This window comes from Tribolium castaneum, chromosome 4 (assembly GCF_031307605.1).
Source record: "Tribolium castaneum strain GA2 chromosome 4, icTriCast1.1, whole genome shotgun sequence".
In the NCBI taxonomy this organism is placed as follows: Eukaryota; Metazoa; Arthropoda; class Insecta; order Coleoptera; family Tenebrionidae; genus Tribolium; species Tribolium castaneum.
The window spans coordinates 1,253,501-1,270,886 of NC_087397.1; the positions used below are offsets into that span (position 1 = coordinate 1,253,501).

The following is a 17,386-nucleotide window of genomic DNA, read 5'->3' on the forward strand; positions in this document are numbered from 1 at the left end:
AGACGACACAATTTTTGCGTTCAAATATTACATTAACTGTGTTTTGTTTGTAACAATGTTGTAATACATAAAAAAGTGCAAATGAATGACGCTAGCAGTTTCCATTGCAGGTATGTACAGAAGGTCGTTTAATCCTAGAATTTACCTTTGATGACCTGATGAGGATAAAGTCGTGGCATTTCGCGGTGCGAACGCACCGCGAATTAATCCCCCGATCTGTGGTAGGAATGCATTCGCAGCAAGACCCCAGCATGTTAGATCAACTATCAAAAAACATCACGAGGCAAGGAATCACGAATTCCACCCTCAACTACCTTAGGGTACGCCACCGAATTGGTAAAAAAGCGAGCGTTCATTGTTGATATTCCGCTGTTTCAGCTATGTGTAATACTAGAACCCATGCAGGAATTAATGTCTAGGCATAAAGCTTACGCATTGAGTCCGAGGGATTGTTTAAAAACCACACTTTTCCAAAAGTGGCAAAGGATGGTTGCCCCGCCGGGTAAGAGAGGTACCAATTTTATTGCACTAGAGAATTGTTCATTTCTGCTACACTGAACGAAAATTTGAGTTGTTACAACGACAGTATGGCACAAATGAATGAGCTCTAAATTAAGTACAAAGCGCACGGTATTTATTCAATTGCTAAATGAAGAATGCATAAATGTAACATAACTAATTTTTTGTTATTTTAAGAATCACAACGGCCCGCTAATAAACGGAGAAAACGGAAAGGATCCAACTCGGGAGGGGCACCCAATAATGCAACTCCAACACCTAACAAGAAGAGGTCGCCAGGACCAAACTTTTCGTTAGCATCGCAGGTCAGTATTTTTATCCTGCGATTGATAAGAAAGTTTCCATAACGCGGATTGATAATAATGTTTATTTCCTTGATCTTCGCAGAGATATCAAGGTTACGACTGAAACCGCAAGATAACAGTTGTTGTTATTAATTTCTGTGAAAGCTTATCAGTACAAACTGGAAAAATGTATTCGAACTCAAAATTATTAATAATAATAATCCTTTTCGGTTTGTCAACGGTAATTTTATCTAAAAAATGATTTTTCTTTTTCAATTACTGTTATATGGAGCTGTTCAGTGTTAAAAAATGCTTTACAATTAATCATATACGTTTTTGAAGTCAGTGGCTTCTGGCGGCTCATTCTTGGAAACAATTAACACAAAAGCACCATCGGCACTTTAAAAAATGTCACAAGATGAAGAGTTTGCGGTCAACGAAAAAATATTGTAATCAACTCGTGTGTTTATGGCCGATTAATAATGTTTATGGCTCTTACTCGTTGTCATTTGTTTGAGTTTTAAACAGTATCCAGTTATTAATCGTGTTCATTAACATATTAGTCTATTAAATAACTATTATACATATGAATTTTGTTACTTAAATAAAGCTTTCGCTAAATAAACTCTTAGAAAAGGTAAATTTTTGGTCATTTTCGACCACATTTGGTGATTTTTTCGTTATAGGTTAATAAAAACAGGAAAGAAAACGTGATTTTTAATCCAAAAACATGTTTAAATCCTCGGAACTTGCAAAAATTATGTAAGTTTTGACATATGTTTGTGAATTATTGGCTTACTTTTTAAAAAAATTGCGGAATTATTGAGTTTTTACTGAATAAACGCTTAGAAAAGATAAATTTTTGATTGTTTTCGACCAAATTAAGTGATATTTTCGTTCTTGTTTAATGAAAACAAGAAAAAAACGTATTTAAAATCTAAGAACTTGCAAAAATTAAGTCATTTTTAACATAATTATGTGATTTATTGGCTTATTTTTTAAGAAATTGAGCGTAATAATTAAGTTTCTGCTGAATAAATACTTAAACAAGTTAAAGTTTTGTTAATTTTCGACCAAATTTTATGATTTTTTTGTTCTAGTTTAATAAAAACAGTAAACAAAACTTGATTTTTGGTCTAAAAACGTGTTAAGTCCTCAAGACTTGCAAAAATAATGTTATTTATGACATAATTCTGTGATTTATTGACTTACTTTTTAAGAAATTTTACGCAATAATTGAGTTTTTGCTAAATAAACGCTTTGAAATGGTAAATTTTTAGCTATTTTAGACCAAATTTTGTGATTATTTCGTTCTTGTGATCTTTTCCTAATACATTTAATAATAAAGGACTACCTTTAAAAATAAACACTTTACTGCTTTAAAACCTTTTTACCGATCTACAATAGCCCAGCTTTTTCAGAAATTATAACAATAAATGTTGAAAAAAAAAGATAAACAAAGAAAAAGTACATAAATAATTAACTGAGTTACAAAATACAATTGTTGAGAAACTGAGAAGAGAAAACCATTTGTATTTAAAAATTGTGAAGAAATGAAAAATGCATCCACAAAAAACACCGAATCTGTAGTTATTGTTTGTTTTATTTGCCATTAAAAGTACCAGAATTAAATTTTTATTTTATTATTTTCCGTTGTGTTGAGGAAAGATTGTAAGGCCCGGTTGTTTTGTGTCTAATTGTAGAATTTGCGTTTGTTGCAGGATGTGATGGTGGTGGGCGAGCCCTCGCTGATGGGCGGCGAGTTCGGGGACGAAGACGAGCGCTTGATAACGCGTCTGGAGAACACGCAGTACGACGCGGCCAACTCGTTAGACCATGACAACCACGGCTTCCACGCGGACTCTCCGATGCCGGGGTCGAACTCGTGGGGCGCCGGGGTTGGCGACCGGGGTCCCGGCGTGGGCCCCTCGCAGGGCAACACCCCCTCGAATCAGGACTCTGATAAAAAATCGCCCGCTGTGAGCCAGTGATGATAGTTCAATCGTAACGAACATGTAGAATCTCTCCGAGTCAGTATTTCCTGTTGAAAGTGCGATCACACGATGATACTAGCCAGTGACAAGTTGTTTTTCATTTTTTATTTAATTTTATATGCAAGTTTACAAAGTAAAAGAATTACTTAAGTGCAAGATTTTATTGGGAGTGAGATGAAAACTGCGTTTATAATACAGAGTGGATCGAGTGGAGACTGGAATAATGCGTTGTCGGGGTTGTGGTGGCAGCACTGAAGGTGGTGACAACACAAGCTGGATAAGGTTATTGCACCCGAAATTGTGCAATCTTAAAATGGTTCCTTTTGGAACCACTCACCATAGGTACCTCTACAGAGTGAATGTGGTTCTCGAATGATGCAGCTCATTTGTACAGTAGATATAAAACATCACACTGTCTTGTTTGTCTTCTGAGTAACACAGATATTTCAAGTGGACGCCTCGGGTTAAATTCCGACAGTGGGGGCCGCCGTAAGGCCAGGTGGTGGTGTTTTATTTATTGGTTGAATCACATTTCCTATATTTAGCTGTAGGGTTAAGTTCCTAGCGATTTTTACGAAATCACCGAACCTTACGGCCGTCAAACCGTCCGAATTTCATCCAGAAGCGTACTTTACGAGTGGCACTCTTGATCGGAGGCGATCTCGTTTATTAGGATCAATTTTGTATAGTGAAGATAAATTTAAATTGTATAACATACTTATAAATATTATGTCCATTGAGAATATGTAATTTACATCCAAATGTGATGTATTTTATAGGAGCGTCTGAGTGAGTGGGATTTTAAGAAAACTGTTCTTTTAAACGAATGCCTGCAATTTCTGTATCGGTGTCAGAATGCGAGTTTTAATTGTAACAAGTAATTAAAAAATTAAAATTTGGGACTGTAGTATTTTTTACTAAGTCTCATTTCCAGCTGTGTAAGTGTATTTTTACAACTCTTTTGTCAGTAGTTGTGTGTGTCTTTCCTTGTTCCGGTTGTTTGGTTTATTTCCATTTTTTCAATTTGTAATCTCATGTGTAAAGAGACTGTACCCAGTACAGCTCCTACTGCAACCTCACAATACAACACTTACAAATATTGTCAGTTTTATTTATTCACCGAATTGTTGCGAAAATACTACAAATCCTACAACAAACAACGCTGCGAGTGAGGTTTAAAAACCATTCAATTTTCCTTTCTTTTTCTCCAAAAATTGAATTGTTTTTAGTTGTTCCACGACTTACGAAACAAGCAATATTACGTAGAAATTTGTTTTACCATTGTTTGGGTGAATTCAAGTTCGTTACACTTTTGTATAGTCACACTGAAAATGTCATTATTTGTAAGAAACAATAAAACTGACATAAAACTCTGACCAAGATATTTTCAAGGACTTTTATTGCAATACAGACTGATCTTCCTACTGCAACAGCCCAGCATAAAAATAGATTTTACACTTACTGTTTGTATTGTTCCTAAATATAAAATAGGTAAGTTTGGTTCCATACTTATTTACATTCACACTGCACTTATTTCACTGTTTATCGTAAAATTTTATTACAGCTGTAAAGTTGTTTTCCACTTCCTGCTTGACCAAACAAATCTATTCTCATGTTTGGATCAAGGAACCAAAATATAACGCATAAAATTATATTGTACACAGGCCATTCCAAATTTTAACGCCCGCCAAAAAAGAAATTAAAACTTAATCCCTTGTTAAAAGTTAATCCGCGGTGAATTTAAGCATCTGATTGGTCAAATTTAGTCACGCGATCAGTTTATCTGACTTTTGATTGCAAGTAACAAGAAACCTTTTTACACATATATTTTTATTTTCACAACAAACTCACAAAAATAAATAATACATTAATTTTTATCAAGCTATTATGCAACTGGTGATGGGCTGTTGTTTACAACTTCGTGGTTCTTTTCCTTGAGCCACTTCATCAATGATCGCAGAAAGGTCGTCATAGTCAGGATAAGCAAGGGTAGTTAATTTAGAATGAACCAAAGTCCCATTGACTTTAACTTCAAATGTGGCTCTCCTGCCTTCATGCCCATTCAGTTCAATATCGGGGTGTTTGGCTTTAATATGCTGCGCTAACTCTTCGAACTTTTTAAAATATCCACAAGTCCCACTACAAATAATCTCTGAAATGATATAAATAAAACTAAACCATCTCCATTTTTTTTACCAAAACTCAACATCGACTTCAACCCCCATTGTAAGTTAATCCAATCGAGGGATTATGGCCTCTCCCTTATTCTATGGCTATGGCTTTATGGCCCTTCCTGATTTTTTTATTTATTTACACTTGTCACATGCCCATAACCCCTAATTGTCATTTTGACATGGGGATTGTCATTGGGATATAGGGTATTTCCAGTTTGTTCCGTTGGTGTTGTCCAATTTTTGACTTCTAACCTAAAATCGTGTGTGTAAACGTTGGAAATCGTATCTTGATAATTGTTAAAAAAGCCAAAAATGTCGTACCTCTCCCGGCGAGAAGTGGAGGACTTGAAACCCTCTATAGACAAAGCCGTTTACAAACTGCTCGGCAGCAGTGATAGCTCCCTGGTCAGTACCGCAGTCCATTGTTTAAATTCAGGGTACGATAGGCGCAAAACTACTGACAAACTTTCGTCTTATGTTGATAGCAAAAAGGCGACAAGACTAGCCGAAAAGATATTTGATTTAGTCGAAGACTATCATGCCTCGCATCGGTCGAAAAAACGATCGCGTGACGATTCCCGAGAACGAGACTCAAAGCGCTCGAAATCGCGCTACGACGATAGAGACAGTAGACATGACTCCGACCGCAACAAATCCAAATCGAGCGAGATCATGGAAAGCGCCCAGAAACAAATCGAGGAGCGGAAGCGGGCCCTAATTGATGGGCTCGCCTTGGGCAAGAACAACATCAACATGAACATACCCCAGCCCAGCATTTACGGCATCCCCATGGGGCTCCTCAACAGGGGCGACGCCGACAAGGCCCGCAAAATCGCGCAACTGCAAGCCCAGATCAAGAGCAAGCTCTCCAGCGGGATTTTGACCAACGCCATACAAATACCAGTGGTGCCCAACAGGCCCACCCCCCTGATCCTGGACGACGAAGGGAGGACCATCGACAAGACGGGAAAAGCGGTGCAACTGACCCACGTTGTCCCAACACTTAAGGCCAACATCAGGGCCCAAAAGCGCGAACAGTTCAGGACGCAGTTGAGCGATAAAACGGACGACAGTAACGAAATGAAATTTTACGATGGGAGAATTGGGATAAAGCCGCCGATTCGGAACAAAAGACAGCTTAGGTTCCACGAACCCGGCAAATTTTTACAACAGGCCGAGCGGCTTCGTATGAAAGTATGTCTGGGTTTTTTGTGGAAGTGTGTTGGGTCATAATGAATTTTTTTTCAGGCCCAGTTGGAAAAACTGCAAAATGAAATTTCACAAATTGCGAAAAAGACCGGCATTTCGTCGGCTACTAAGCTTGCGCTTATTGCAAAGTCTGAGGGGGTGATTGAGGACATACCGCAGATGGAGTGGTGGGATTCCGTTATTTTGATCGATAATTTAGATTTGATGCTCAATGGGAAAATCGCAATAAAGGAATCTGTAATTACCACGTTGGTTGAGCATCCAACCCAGCTGAGGTGTCCAAGTAAGAACAACTATTTTTATTTTTTTATTTTCAGTCTCCCGTCGGGAAATACGTTGAGTTATATAAAAAAATGTGATTTATTCTCGGTTTCTTATATAAGAATTTTTCTGGTGTAATAAACGTAATGATAATGATAATTTTGGTTCAGTTTTGCGAAATTTCGGCTTATTGTGGGTGGAATTCTGTGAAACAAATAAACTGATTGCAAAACATTAGAATTTTTTACTTATTTTATTGATTATTCTGTCGCTTTTATTGACCTACTTTGGCGATTTTTCGGCTCAGTTTAATAAAATCCCTTGAAATAAGTATGTTTCTGGATAAAAAACGGACTACAGCGCTTGAAAGAGTAAAAGAAAATTTCACTTTTGAACTTATTCAGTGTTTTTGGATCCTGTTTACTGAATTTTCGTCGGAACAACTTCGTTTAAAACACGCAAAGGCCTCGAAAAAAGCAAAAAAAAACTATTAATGAGCTAATTATTGAATCTTTTGTCTGATTTAATTGAAATCCCCCTAAATAATTGTGTTCCTGACTGAAAAACTTGCTAAAACAAATGTCATTTTTGGCTTCATTTGCAGAAAAAAACTATTTTATTCCAACAATCTGTTTAAGTCTTTGAAAAAAGTGAAATATAACGCTGTTTTTTTATCTAGTTTGGTGATTTTTCGTCTTATTTTTGAAGAAATTCATCGAAAACTTGTTATACCTTCGGATGAAGCAAAAATAATGTAATACTTGCCCTAACTTAGTCTTTATTTGGCAATGTTTAGCGAAATTTCGCGAAAATTTAAGTCTTCTTGACCATACATCAGCATAATTTGACGATTTTCATTTTATTTCTGACCGAAATTTACCAAAATAATTGGATATCTGTCTAAAAAATGTGTTAAAACAATCGAAATGATCGAGAGTGATGTAATTTTTGGTTTATTTAGTGATTTTTTTTCCTCACTAAATTGACAACTTTTCGGATTATTTTAGTGAAATTCTTTGAAATAATTATTTCTAATTGAAAAACGTGTCAAAACGCCCGAAAGTTGAAGAAATAATGCCATTTTCAACCATATTTAGTGACTTTTGTTAGTAAATTTTCTCCAAAAAAAAAGTTTTTAGTTCAAGAACGTCTTTGAACTGTCGAAAAAAGCAAATGAAATACTTTTTTCGACATAATTTAGCGATTTCTAGGCTTGTTTGTAAAGATATTCTTCGAAATAATTGTTTCTGGCTCAAAATCTTGCGCTAAAACGCTCAAAAAAGAAGAAAATAATGTCATATTTGACCTTATTTAAATTATTTTTGAGTCACAGTTAGCGAATTTTCGCTAAAGAAAACTTAATTTCTTATCTTAAAAACACGTTTAAGCCCTCGAAAACAAAACAACATCCTAAGTTAACGATTTTCCAGCTTATTTTTGCAGAAATTCAACGGAATAATCACTCTCAATAAATGTGTTTTTCCTTAATTTCCTGACCTTATTTAAGTGATTTTTGGGTCCCAGGTAGTGAATTTTTGCCAAAAACCTTACATTTGATGATTTTTGAGCTCATTTTTGAATAAATTTGTCGACATCATTGCTTTTCTAGCTCACAAACTTGCTAAAACATTCGAACCTCGTTTTTGTCCATTTTTTGAGCTTATTATTTTAGCAATTTTTGGTCGAGTTTAGCGAAGATGGGGTTAAACGCTTGGAAAGAGAAACATTACAACATTTTCGTAAATTTTTGGATTATTTTTGACCAAATTAAGCAAAATTTTTCTCTGAAAAATTAGTTACGACTTGTTTTAAATTAAATAAAAAAAAAACATTTCTTTACAGCGGACCCCATCAAGCCTGTGTACATGCCAGTATTCCTGACGAAAAAAGAGCGCAAAAAGCTGCGCCGTCAAAACCGCCGCGAAATGTGGAAAGAAGAGCAAGAAAAAATCCGTCTGGGCTTAGAACCGCCACCAGAACCCAAACTACGTATTTCAAACCTGATGCGAGCTTTAGGCACCGAAGCTGTCCAAGATCCCACAAAAATCGAAGCTCACGTCAGAGAACAAATGGCCAGAAGACAAAAAGCACACGAAGACGCCAACGCTGCGCGAAAACTAACCAGCGAGCAAAAACGTGACAAAAAAATCAAGAAAATCAAAGAGGACACTTCGTTAGGCGTCTTTGTTGCCATTTACAGAATCAGAGATCTCCACGAACTGCCGTCAAAGAAATTCAAAGTTGAGACCAACGCGAAACAGTTGTTTATGACCGGTTGCGTGGTTTTGTACCCCGATTGTTGCGTGGTGGTGGTGGAGGGCGGCCCTAAACAGCAGAAGAAATACAAAAGGCTGATGCTGCATAGAATCAAGTGGGAGGAGGATATTGTGAAGGATCCAGACGGGAACGAAGTCCCTAATAAATGTGTCTTGGTTTGGGAAGGCACCAGCAAGCAGCGAAACTTCGGAGAAGTGAAATTTAAGGTTTGTCCGACGGAACGGTTAGCTCGAGAGCACTTCAAGAAGCACAAAGTCGAGCACTATTGGGATCTGGCCTACAGTGGCGCAGTTTTAGAGCAAGCCTGCGATGTAGTTTCATAGGAAATAACAAGGTACAGGTATTTATGAACCAATCACTCGCTGTATATACTGAGTAATGATCATTTATTGAAATAAAGTGGTTGCCCATGTACACTCCTTGCAAACCTACCTAAACTTTGGTACCGACAAATACTGACAACAGGAATGATAACAAAGACCTGAGAATTGAAAGTCCCTAACTAAAACTAGCATCACATTGTTTCTCCACCCAAACTGTGTTTTTTAATCAGCTTGATTAGCTCCAAGTAGAGGAAGCAGTCCCGTCCTGCGGGCTTGCATATTTCTCTGTGGTCCAGAGGCACGTCGCATTTAATCCCAACATCGGGGTCTGGAACAAAATTGCCCTAAATGCCAAACAAACGAACTTACTGACCTGCAGATTCGTACGCGACAATCTTCAAATAAACGAACGACATTAAAGTAAACGAAGTTTCGATAAAACTAAAAATATCGGCGCCTAAATGCCCCTGCTTGCACAGCTCTAGAAACCGCTTGTGCAGGTCTAGTACGAAATCACAGTCTGTAAAAGTAACCAGTTATTAGGAATTAGTCAATGGTGAAAACCTACTCCTTTGTATTTCTATAAGTTCGACGCTTCGTCTAAGAAGCGGCAAAGTGAAGTCCGCTAAGACTGACCCTTTGTGCGGCACGCTGTAGAACATGATGCCTTTGCTGTTTTGGAAAATTGCGAATTTTTCGGGGCATTGGCTGTGCCGCTCCCATGCTAAAATTGCGCTGTTCAAGTGTACTAGCAAGTGTTTGCTTACCGTTCATTATGATTTGTTTAATGAAGAGACCGCCCTTAGAGTGACCCACCCAAATAATCGGTTGTTTGCCGACCCCTAATTTGCAAAGCTCGGCGATCATTTCGTCGCTCCTTTCGACCATGTCAGTCCTGTAAAGTGATTGACTTATTAGCCTTCTCTAGGAATGTATAAATAACGAAGTCATGAAAATTTTGGCTTTGAAAAGGACACACAGGTCAGGGTGCTAACCCAATTAGGTGATTTTTCCTTTGTTACGATAGACATTAGCGTAATGGACTTTGTTTACTACGAAATTATCGCCAAAGTCACTTAACTCAAAAATTGTTAATCGAATGTATGTTATCGTCGGGATTTTTTAATTGATTTCAAAGTTCGTTATTTACATCAATCGATGATAAAATTTACAAAGCAAATTGCCGCATTATTCAATGTTTTGGACGATAAATAAATGGTAATAAAGATTATGTAATGAGAGTAAATATTTATTTAATTTTTATGAAATGTAATTCCTCATTGTTCGAGTCGTGACAAGTACCTATTTATTATTTAATTGATCTTCGGCCTATCAAGTGCCTGAAATAATTTTTCTCACTGGCAAATATTTCACACAATTGCAACAAAATTATTATTGAGACTTTGTCTTGGAATTATACCGATTGTTCGAGATTCAATCCACAAAAACACCTCGGTCAGCGAGAAAGATCGCATCGATAAATCGTTAGAAAGGAATGAAAAATTTTAAAACACTATCTACTACTGATAAGTTATCCGAAACTGATACAAACATTTGCATAACATCTTTTAACACAAAGACATTGTTTTATATCACATTACAAAACTACAAAATCTGAGTAATTACTTCACACCAGGGGCGTATTATTAGGAAAATAAAACTTCGTGCTAAAGCAAACCGCACACTTGACCATAAAATAAAAATAAATTTTGGTTAAAAAATAGTTAAAAATTTATTTGCAAAGTTTCATCAAAATAAATTAGAATAAGTAATAAACAGAATAAATAATAATGTAAAATGAAGAAGAATAATTTTTTCACGTTACAAATAATATAAGAAAGGACGCGAGTAAAGCCTAATTTATTCTAAAAAAGGTTTCTGAATTTGTTTTTTTTTTAATTTTTTACGTGACTTGTATCTGTGCTTGAATCATTTATGTTTAATTATATTTAATACTTAATCCTTCACTTTCTCACTTATTATTTTTTAAGAAAAAAAATATGTTTGTATAATTGACGGTTTTCTAATGGCAAATAAATAAATCCGTAATCCTTTGAAAAATAACAAAGTTGCATTTGCATAGAATTCCAAGATTGCTTAAAAATGCGCTTGCCTCAGTCCATTATTCAATCTAGTTACTTAATTCAACCTTGTATATAGAGTAATATGTACAAAAAATCCACAAACTGTTGATTATCTCAATTTCGCCACTCAGACAATTAGTATAAGCGATTGTTTTGTTTCCAATTAGATATTTGAAGGGCAGAAGTTCTTTTTATTGTGAAACGGGGGCTAAAATAATTTGGTTTATTATTTGTTTATTTTCTTTTTTTTATATTTTTGTAAATACATGAACAAAACTTGAACTTGTAGAATTTTGTGTTGTTACACACATATTTTTATTTTAAACCTTGGCAACATCTCGATTAAACAAAAAATCGAAATACATGTTTCCGACCCGCATATAGATTCACCTAGCGTTAAATTAGCATTTTGGTGCAGCAACAAGGCCGAATTCTTTTGACGATTTTCCATTAAGGTCAAATAAAATTTCAAATCCTCACCTTCGTCTCTTTTTCTTCCACACTGGACACCACAGCACATCCGTGGTGTAATTCAAAGCAATGACCCTCACCCCTGGACAGTCCTTCGGCAGCCAATCCTGCGGCCAACAATTCGAATAACACCCCTCATCATCCACATCCACATCTTCGATAACTTCCCACTCCTCTTGGTGCGTCACACACACCTCATTTCCCTTCCTTGCGACTTTAATTTGCGTCCTATTGGCGTTGTAAATATCGCTGAGGGTTCGCTTCAAAGAATGTTTTCGTGGTGGAACGTATAAATTCCCCGTTGATTGGCTCCGGACGGGCGACTGGTCTTTGAGTTTGTGGCCGTTGTGTCGCCACTGGCCTTGCTTCCAAGTCTTGTCGATGCCGCCGTGGAGGCCGTGGATGAAGATGACGTCGGCTAGGATTTCGGTTTTGGGGGAGAAGAGGACTTGGCAGTCGACGCTTTCTTCAGGGGTTGTGTTCGTAGTGTCGTCAATGGCTGGGTTTAGGTCTTTTTGGATGTCTTTGATGGCACGACGGTTCAGGGGGAAAGTAATACGTTTCTGGACTGAGGCTAGGGAGTTTGAGAGGCTGTTGGCTAGGAAGGCCACTAGGGTTGGAAGGAGGCGGTGGCGGACGTTGTCCACCACGATTTGTTGGTTTCTTTGGTACAGGTAGTAGATTTTCAGGACTGTGGGCATTACGGTGCGGGCGAAGACGGCCACGGCCACCCGCAGGCGTCTAGATAAAAACCAGTGTTATGAAATTAGCCTAACTGTAACAGTTTATTACAAGAACCATGATAACGGACGGGACACTGCACAAATTCTTAGATTTTATTTTTAGAAGTAAATTTTACTTTATAGAAAGTTAGTACCAGTCAAATTGTTTGCAATTACACTACAATTAGAGCCACATTTTTAAAATTTGAAGTACGAGCAAAGAAATACAAATTGATGACGGACGGGACACAAAAAAGACCTCACATTTATATCATTGAACAATCGCTTTAAAATTCTGTTAATTTAAAAGGATTGAAAAGACATTACTTTGATTAATTTACTTTTTGTTTACACATGACGGATGGGACAAAAAATCTTATGTGCGAAAAAAAGACTTCACATTTATATCATTGAACAATCGTTATAAAATTCTGTTAATTTAAAAGGATTTAAAAGGCATTTATTTGATTAATTTACTTTTTGTTTACACATGACGGACGGGACAAAAAATCTTATGTGCGAAAATAGCTCTAAAACTATTCTGACAGGTTTTAATTATTAAGACTTGAACAATTTTAAAATTAGACAGTGGAGACGTAAGAAATAACGGACGGGACAGCAAACTAGAAAAATTCTCTTCAAAAAAAAAATTCCTGTAATGGCTTAAACGGTTTTGAGAACACAAAATCGGCCCTATTATGCTCGCATTTGCCGAATTAGCAATTTGGTAATTGGCACAATTGCCCCGCTTTCAAGACATGTACTACGAATAAAATTCGTTCATTCAAAAATATCTACATTTTTATCTATTCCCTGAGCTTATCCTTGCCTTGACATTGCTTTGGCGGACTTAATCCCATTATCTATGCAACTAAAAGCGTGCGAACACCGGAAAATTAAAGGTTCCGGAATAAATCAATACTGCTTGAACACTTTTCTTATTAATTATTGAGTCTCCATATTTACTAAATTACTAGTCGCAAGGTTACAAATATTGTAATAGTAAAAGCAAAGAACTAATAATTTTTATATTTGTGCGACAAACAGTCATTAATTTAATTAAGAGAACTTAACACAGTTACTTATCCACGTGTCTTGTTTCTTGTCGATATAATATTTCAGTCTTTCACGTGGCGTTAAGGCTCGGGAAAAATAATTATCGATACAAGGCCGAATCATAATTATCTCTTATAATCGGAGTCAATCTTGAGTGCTAATTTCCTAATCCACAATTTGCACAACGTTCCCACTCACCTAATGAACATTTCCTTTGGTATCATTGCACGAAACCGCCAAAAGTTCAAGTCTATCACATCCCGGTTCGCTGTACTTTGCCGGTTCCATTCTGAACTGATTCACATTGCGATATATTTTAAATGATAATTGTGACAAGGACGTTTCAATTTATTACATCTATGTATCAAGCACCGTGCTATTGTCTGCTAGTTAATGACTACTCGTACCTACATTTTCCATTTGCAAGAGCAAATTAACCAACTAATGCAGTTCGAAATGGGGCGGGCAAATACTTGAAGAATGAACCGTCACTAAAAATAAATTATTGCGTGACAGTCTTGCTGTGCGTCAAGAAATTTATTTTGGGGCGTCACTGTATTTATTGAATTGCAGTAAAAAAAATTCAGCCAAAGGCACACGTGGCTGGCGGCTCGCCCATCACCTAATTGTTTCTAAATATTTGCAACGAACTTTGTTGTAAGCCGATATTATCTCATCTATTAAATAATTATTTTATTATACTTACGCCGCTGATATAATAATATACGGCGTCTTGTGCTCCAAATCTACAACACTAAGCTCTCCGGAAATAATCGTTTGGTCGCACATTATATCCTCCACCTCGTCTAGCAGCGAATCGTCCACTGATAAGCTATCCCTATAATAAAAAAAATGTTTTCAATGGGTGTGGTAATTGATATTAATCAAAAATGTTATCGACAAAAGGCTAGACAGGTAGATACATAAACAATTTATTGTTTTATTTTAATTTCTAGCTGTTTTGAATATTTTTGGTAAGATGAAATTGTGCAAAAATTTCTGAGTATTTACCCGCGAAAGTTACATTTTCTTATCAAATCAAGATAATTCTTTGGTTCTGTCTAAGTAAATAAATATTATTAAACAAACACGCGAGAAATAATTTCCGCATCCCGCGGCATTTTTAATCAATGATTAAAAAACTAGAAAATAAATAATGGAGAAACACGAAGCGCTTAAATATTAAAAATAGATACAAATCCTGAACCTCACCTTGAATCATTTAATTCCATTGTTAAAACAACTAAAAACAACACTGATTATCAGGTGGAAACAATGTTGTAATGTAGTTTTCTCCGTCTGCGGTATCACGTAATAAACAGGTGTTTGTTAACATAATAGAAACAAATCTAGACTAACGCATGTTCATGTTTTGCAATTTACCAAGCATGCGCGCCAACAATTGGAATAGTTTAAATTCACTTTTATTTAATTGTTAGGCAACTCATAATATACTCCTGTCCAGAACTTGCGTACCTGGAACAAAGTTTTTCTGCTTCAATTCGAATTGTTTGTTTAATCAACAAACTGACTTATTGACCCTACAGTTATTTATATGATTAGTCAGAATCAAAATGTATTCTAGATGCTTGTTTTTGTTGCTTATTTTAACATTCTCCTATTTATGCCCAAGTTTTACAAATACATTAACTCAAAAAAATTCCGGCTTTAATCCAACTTTAAACGACAGCATTCTTGAACTATTTAACGACTGCAAGTGCATTCCTTACTACCAATGCTCTGAAGCAAGTCGTTTTATGCTTGTTGCCGGATCTGGGTGAGTCAAATAAACAGACGATTGAAAGAAACCCTAACTACTGTTTTAAGCGATTTACCGGATAATTTAACTTGTTCCGATTCAAATTATTTTTGCTGTAACACATCTACCGCTGAAGACAGTGAAGAAAATGAAACGGAACCTCCAGTTATAATTACGAAAGAACCAGTGTATGGAATAAGCTGTGGTACACCTAGATCGCTAATAAATGTTCGAGTTTTAACACCTGAGACCGAATCAGCGACCATCCGGCCCGGGGAAATCCCCTGGGTTGTTGAAGTTATGAAAAAAACGGACAATTTGAAGCGCCCTTATCAGTACAAGTGTATCGGAAGTTTGATTCACCCGCAGGTGGTTGTGACGACAACACACTGTGTCCGATCGTACGATCGTAAAATTCTGTTAATTGTTTCGTTTAGTTTTTTTTTATAGAAGTGGGGAAGAATCATTAAAAATTGTGTCAAACAGCCGGGGAATTTTCCGGGAGATTGGCGATCGCCCCAAGAACGAACGAAACATTATTAAAATAATCAGGCACCCGGACTATTACTCTGGCGGTTTGCACAATGACATTGCTTTGCTCATTTTGGAAAAACAGTACGATTTTGCAAAAAATCTGAATTCGATTTGTTTGCCAACCATTGCGAATTTCACCGGTAAGCGGTGTATTGCCGTGGGGTGGGGTAATAATCCCGAACATGAAAAAACATCCTTGAGAAAAGTCGATGTTCCGATAGTAGAGTTCAGTCAATGTCAGGAACTGTTAAGAAAAACGCATTTAGGGCCAGAGTTTGGTTTGCATTCTTCGTTTATGTGTGCTGGAGGTGAGGAGGGAAAAGACACGTGTAAGGGAGACGGGGGAAGTCCCTTGATGTGCATGGGTGAAGACTACAAGTATGTGCTGGCTGGGATTGTGTCATGGGGTGTTAATTGCGGAGTGGAAAAACAGCCGGGGGTTTACACCGATGTTGGCAAGTTTAAGGACTGGATAAGAGGCGAACTTGCCAAATATCAAATTGTAATTTGATTTTTGAATAAACTGTGAATTGATCCTTTGGTTGTTTTAATTATCCTTTCTGTGTTTTAATAAGTATTTCTGGTATCCTTAGTTTTGGTGCAAATTATTTTTAAAAACATTTAGATTATTTCAAAAAACTGAGCTAAACAAAACTAATGTACGCACCCAAATATACCAAAGTCACAACACACTAGATACATTATTTAATTTTTGGAAACCCATGAAGTAGTTGTCAAACTAATTATGATTTTATTAATGGTCACATATTGCTAATTTTCAGGAACAGTTATCATGTGTTCTAAGAAACAGAATAAATATTATTCTAATCTATCTATCTTGATCATTAACTACTCAAAAACGTTGTAATTTTTTTTAAGGGGTGAACAATCTAAGGAAGACGAATTAATTTTTCAAAATCTGTAATCGAGTTCGTGTAGGAATATGTATTTTTGGTGGCACTTTACAGGCACAGGCCTCGTAAAATAATGTCAAACACCCAGTATATATTTGGAAATAATTTTTGGATGATGCAGGGGGTTAATTATTTTGTATATTTTTTTAAATATTTTAAAGGTCAGTAATGTAATACTGTACCAACTAGCTGGGACACTCTGTATAACTGTACAGAGAAAGCGTTCATGAGTGACGTTTGTAATGGTCTGGATTTTGCAATCAGTGTAAAAACCCAGAACATTTTTTCCAATTTGAAACAAGGCCAAATTCGTAGAAATTCTTGATAACATTACTTTGCGACGTTTATTTTATATCATGAATTATTTTGTTATGAAATATTTAAATTGACCAAATGACCTCACTATGAACAAATATAAATTCCACCAGAAATGTGTGATCTACGTCTCGTTTTACGTATAAATTAAACAAAAATAGAAAGCAATAACAGTGTTTTTATTAAATTAGCATCTTGGAGGAAAAGTATGTTAAATCAGTTCCGGAACTCCGGATAAAGCTAGTGAGCGCTTGTGGAAAACAAGTCTCGATAGCCGTGATCGTCTAGTGGTTAGGACCCTACGTTGTGGCCGTAGTAACCCAGGTTCGAATCCTGGTCACGGCAATGTGCAAGCATTGTCACGGTGGGACTTTTTTTTCGCTTTTTTTCTTCACTGTTGGCCTCGAAACCACAAACCAGTATTTTTGGGCCAAAATATGTCGGAAAAAAATATTACGGCCATAATTTTTTTTCGCCGTTTTGAAATAGC

General features: G+C 36.4%; 5 protein-coding genes and 1 non-coding gene across 15 annotated transcripts in view; 4 read left to right on the forward strand and 2 right to left on the reverse strand.

Annotated features, from left to right (window-relative positions):
- Window positions 1–3,896, forward strand: part of Chi (Chip) — a 30,400-nt gene extending 26,504 nt beyond the window's left edge. For 2 of the 8 annotated variants that reach the window (XM_008192127.3, XM_008192124.3), the window contains exons 6-9: window positions 99–320; window positions 379–511; window positions 697–824; window positions 2,525–3,896. In XM_008192127.3, the coding sequence (XP_008190349.1) occupies window positions 99–320; window positions 379–511; window positions 697–824; window positions 2,525–2,794 (753 nt within the window). In that variant the 3' untranslated portion in view covers window positions 2,795–3,896. The remainder of the gene's footprint in view (window positions 1–98; window positions 321–378; window positions 512–696; window positions 825–2,524) is intronic. The other 6 variants (XM_015985513.2, XM_008192125.3, XM_008192129.3 and 3 more) reach the window with 3 other exon arrangements.
- A 714-nt stretch (window positions 3,897–4,610) lies between these two features.
- LOC657399 (uncharacterized protein) lies at window positions 4,611–5,135 on the reverse strand. The gene is made up of 2 exons (XM_963861.4): window positions 4,994–5,135; window positions 4,611–4,936 (listed from the first exon to the last, which is right to left on the reverse strand). The coding sequence occupies exons 1-2, from the start codon at window positions 5,020–5,022 to the stop codon at window positions 4,675–4,677; spliced, it is 291 nt and encodes a 96-aa protein (XP_968954.1). The 5' UTR covers window positions 5,023–5,135; the 3' UTR covers window positions 4,611–4,674.
- Window positions 5,136–5,235: 100 nt separating this feature from the next.
- Prp3 (Precursor RNA processing 3) lies at window positions 5,236–9,132 on the forward strand. 2 transcript variants are annotated; one of them, XM_064356343.1, is made up of 4 exons: window positions 5,236–5,376; window positions 5,457–6,165; window positions 6,220–6,463; window positions 8,284–9,132. In XM_064356343.1, the coding sequence occupies exons 2-4, from the start codon at window positions 5,644–5,646 to the stop codon at window positions 9,039–9,041; spliced, it is 1,524 nt and encodes a 507-aa protein (XP_064212413.1). In that variant the 5' UTR covers window positions 5,236–5,376; window positions 5,457–5,643; the 3' UTR covers window positions 9,042–9,132. The 2 variants fall into 2 exon arrangements, with proteins under 2 accessions (XP_064212413.1, XP_968879.1); XM_963786.5 differs by having other exon boundaries at window positions 5,284–6,165.
- On the reverse strand, window positions 9,088–14,745 carry LOC657246 (uncharacterized protein). Of its 2 annotated transcripts, XM_963715.4 has the most exons (7): window positions 14,587–14,745; window positions 14,081–14,212; window positions 11,606–12,337; window positions 9,809–9,936; window positions 9,610–9,765; window positions 9,415–9,561; window positions 9,088–9,369 (listed from the first exon to the last, which is right to left on the reverse strand). In XM_963715.4, the coding sequence occupies exons 1-7, from the start codon at window positions 14,604–14,606 to the stop codon at window positions 9,233–9,235; spliced, it is 1,452 nt and encodes a 483-aa protein (XP_968808.1). In that variant the 5' UTR covers window positions 14,607–14,745; the 3' UTR covers window positions 9,088–9,232. The 2 variants fall into 2 exon arrangements, with proteins under 2 accessions (XP_968808.1, XP_008190345.1); XM_008192123.3 differs by lacking the exons at window positions 14,081–14,212; window positions 14,587–14,745 and adding an exon at window positions 13,573–14,035.
- Window positions 14,746–14,922: 177 nt separating this feature from the next.
- On the forward strand, window positions 14,923–16,203 carry LOC657170 (phenoloxidase-activating factor 2). The gene is made up of 3 exons (XM_008192121.3): window positions 14,923–15,151; window positions 15,202–15,534; window positions 15,584–16,203. The coding sequence occupies exons 1-3, from the start codon at window positions 14,949–14,951 to the stop codon at window positions 16,176–16,178; spliced, it is 1,131 nt and encodes a 376-aa protein (XP_008190343.1). The 5' UTR covers window positions 14,923–14,948; the 3' UTR covers window positions 16,179–16,203.
- Window positions 16,204–17,169: 966 nt separating this feature from the next.
- On the forward strand, window positions 17,170–17,241 carry TRNAH-GUG (transfer RNA histidin (anticodon GUG)). Its single transcript has one exon. It is a non-coding gene; the product is annotated as a tRNA-His (tRNA).
- Window positions 17,242–17,386: the final 145 nt, after the last annotated feature.